A 3,456-nucleotide genomic window follows, 5' to 3' on the forward strand; every position below is an offset into this window, starting at 1 on the left:
CATTCCCAGGGGTGCAGGCTATTTTTTTTAAGCCTGCACCTCTAAACCCCAATTCTGCACTTTTTTTCGCCACCTATTCAGTGGTGAAAAGTTATCCCCGTTTTTTTTCAAAGACTTTTCGAACCTGCGAAAAGTCTTTGAAATTGAATACGGGGATAATTGAAATAGGTGAAAATGACATCATCGGCGATAATTTATCACCGATTCTGAAATTTTCGCTCCAAATTTAATGCCCCTGTATATATTTTACTGTAATTAACCTAGAGTTGTCTGCCCTATATAACTATAAATAAAAAAATAACTATAAATACACATTATCTCACGCTATTTAAATGTAACATAAAGTGACTTCTAATATTATGCTTTTTGTATTATGGATTCTGGGCCTGATTCAGAGCCGGACGCTCTGAACGAGTGCCCGCTCTGAATCAGGGCGTTTTTTTTTTTTTTTTTGGTGTGTCCTCCTTGACGCTCGCATAGCTGTGGGTTACCATGATGATGGTCGCGATGGTCAAGACCATCGCGACCATCGGGCTTGCGATGAGACCCTGCGGTAGGGTCTCACTGCCGCAAGCCCTGGAGTGATTTTGGCTCTATCAGAGCCAAAATCACTCCCACTGACATCACTAATGATGTCAGTGGGGCCGGACCCAGACGGTAGGCGTTCCCATGGGGACGCCTCCGTCTGGGCAGCCACGCCCTGGCACGCCCTCTAAAGGGGGCGTGCTGTCACTCACCATTGACAGCACGCCCCCTTTGGAACGAGACCCCGAGCGACGGCTTCCCCGTCACTCGCCGAGTCTCACGCATGTGCACGATGGAGCAGCCTCCGTCGTGCGCATGCGCATTTGAGTACCATCGACCCACTTGTGAGTGTCCTGCGCTCGCGAGCGGGTCTGAATGCGACCCACTGTATCAGTATATCTTCCCATTTTTAAATTTGTTCTCCATCTCTGTGTTCTGTAATGTTCAGTAAGAATGATCTAACATCACTAATATTTTTTGCTCGTTGCCATTACAATGCACTATTTTTTCATACATTCACAGGAAAACAACCAGACTGTGGTGAATGAATTTATCCTCCTGGGATTTCAGAGTACCAAAATCATAAGGATTTTATTGTTTATTTTCTTCCTTGTAATTTATTGTATGACCATCTGTGGGAACATCCTGATCATCACACTGGTGTCCTATGACAATAACCTCCATTCTCCCATGTACTTCTTCCTCAAACAACTGTCTATGAGTGACATCATCATAACCATGGATGTTGTCCCCAACATGCTCTATATTTTACTGAATGGTTGGGGAAACATTAGCTTTTTTGGCTGCATCACTCAGTTTTATTTCTTCTGTGCCTCAGAAACATCTGAGTGTCTAATTCTCACAGTAATGGCTTATGACAGATATTTGGCAATTTGCAACCCCCTGCACTATACATCTATAATGAGCAGTACATACTGCATGAAACTGGCTATCCTCTCTTGGACGTTGAGTTTTTCCATTATATTGATTGACACTGTTACAACATCAATGTTACAGTTTTGTGGATCAAACATTATTGACCATTTCTTCTGTGATCTTGTTCCCTTACTGGAACTTTCTTGTTCAGATACTACAATTGTGCAATTAGAAGTTTATTTACTAAGTGCTACTGTGCTTATAATACCATGCATAATAATTATAGTATCTTATATTAATATCCTTTTTACTGTCTTAACAATTCCATCTAATACTGTCAGGAAGAAAGCCTTCTCCACCTGCAGCTCCCATCTGACTGTGGTGTCCATATTTTATGGGACCTTATTTGCTGTTTATGAACTACCAACAAAAGGACAATCACTGAACATAAGTAAAACCTTATCGCTCACTTATACTGTGTTAACCCCATTGTTAAATCCCATTATATACAGTTTGAGGAATAAGGACATCAAGAATGCTTTACAGAAAACAGTTGAAAAGAATGTGTTTTGTAGCAGTCTTTTTCTATAGATGTCCCAAATGTGACCAGTAAGGGTTAATGACAGTGGAATGTTACTCTTGCCCCAAATAGACTATGAGTATAAATGGGTTGGGTATTATATGCTGGCGGCTGAAAAGCTGCTGGTTAGAATCCTGACGATGGAAGCCCGCTGTTTATAAATCCCAACATCAGCTTCTAAGTACCCTAAAGCTCCCCCTCTCCACCCTAACCCTCCCTTGGGGTGCCTAACCCTATTCTCTTCAGGGGGTGCCTAACCCTAAACTCCCCCCAGTGGTGCCTAACCCTAACCCCCTTCCTGCACCCTAAACCTAACCTTCCCCAGGGGGTGCCTAACCCTAACCTCCCACCAATGGTGCCTAACCCTGTCTTCATTCTAACCCTAACCTCTCCCCTTCCACAGCCTAAGCCTAAGTCCCTCTTGGGCACCTAAACCTAACCCTCACCCACCTGTGGCTAATAGCTACCTGTCCCTGCTGTACTTATGATCGGGATGCTGGCTGTCAGTATTCCGGCATTGGCATCTCCAGCTGATTGTAATCCTGGGCATTGGCATTTCCAGCTAATAGGAATTCTGCCATTGGTATCCCTGGCAGTTGGCATACCTGGCAGTCGGCATCCCGGGCATCGGTCAATTGACCGCATCCTGTATAAAAATTTGTATATTTGTATTATTCAAACTAAATTCCTTGATGATATATATGTATATATATATATATATATAGCAAAAGTTCGGCACTCAGAGAACGATACAAAGGACGGGGTGCCTTCCTAAACAATGTATAGCAACGAACTGTTTCTCCCATATGAGGTGTAGCAATCCCCAGGAAAAAACAACACAGGAGGCACTCCCTTAGAAAAATGAAAAAAGTGTAATATACTTAAATCATGGTGAACAAAAGGTACATAAAATAAATAATAAAAAAACTGTCATAGGCATGTAAGTGTGTGACATACGTCTGATATAAACCAGGTGCCTATGCTACTGTAAATGTACAGGAATCCCAGTGAATGCCTCTATGACTTCACAAACACTATTTTTTACTCTGCATCTATCATTTCCTCAACCTTATCATCTACCTTCCCATGTTTTCTTCTCCCCTCCCAAGGCTGTACTCATAAAATGCAGCCTCAATGCCCAAGACCTAGTCATGCTTCCCTCCTCTTTGGAATTACTTCTCCCTCCATCACTACTCTTTCCTGCCTTGATCAGGCTCTAAATCTATAAAACTCCACACTCACATCTTCCCTGGACTTCACAGTTTCAGCTGTTTCTCTTTGCCTTTGTTGCACTATCATGTCAACTTCCTCCACTTCAAATTCATGCTTTCCGTATACAGCACTGCATTATCTTTGCTCAAGCAATCCTACCTTTGGTCACCTCCTGCCTTACCCTTACCTGTTTCCAAATGCCTGTCTACCCTGTCCCACCCACCTCTGTCTCCATAAGCTGCTGTCTGGGTATAATCCTTGAC

The 3,456-nt window shown here is 42.9% G+C and overlaps 1 protein-coding gene across 1 annotated transcript; it reads left to right on the forward strand.

Moving 5' to 3' along the window:
* Positions 1–1,020: 1,020 nt before the first annotated feature.
* On the forward strand, positions 1,021–1,992 carry LOC148513858 (olfactory receptor 5G3-like). The gene has a single exon (XM_088481283.1). It carries the CDS (start codon positions 1,021–1,023, stop codon positions 1,990–1,992), a length of 972 nt encoding a protein of 323 aa, XP_088337409.1.
* The last annotated feature ends 1,464 nt before the right edge of the window (positions 1,993–3,456 follow it).

Source organism: Taudactylus pleione, unplaced genomic scaffold, assembly GCF_031769625.1.
Source record: "Taudactylus pleione unplaced genomic scaffold, aTauple2 ptg000268l, whole genome shotgun sequence".
Classification (NCBI taxonomy): Eukaryota; Metazoa; Chordata; class Amphibia; order Anura; family Myobatrachidae; genus Taudactylus; species Taudactylus pleione.

Excerpts from the sequence above, each read along its gene's own strand:
- LOC148513858 (XM_088481283.1), top strand. The coding sequence starts at position 1,021 with ATGCACTATTTTTTCATACATTCACAGGAAAACAACCAGACTGTGGTG.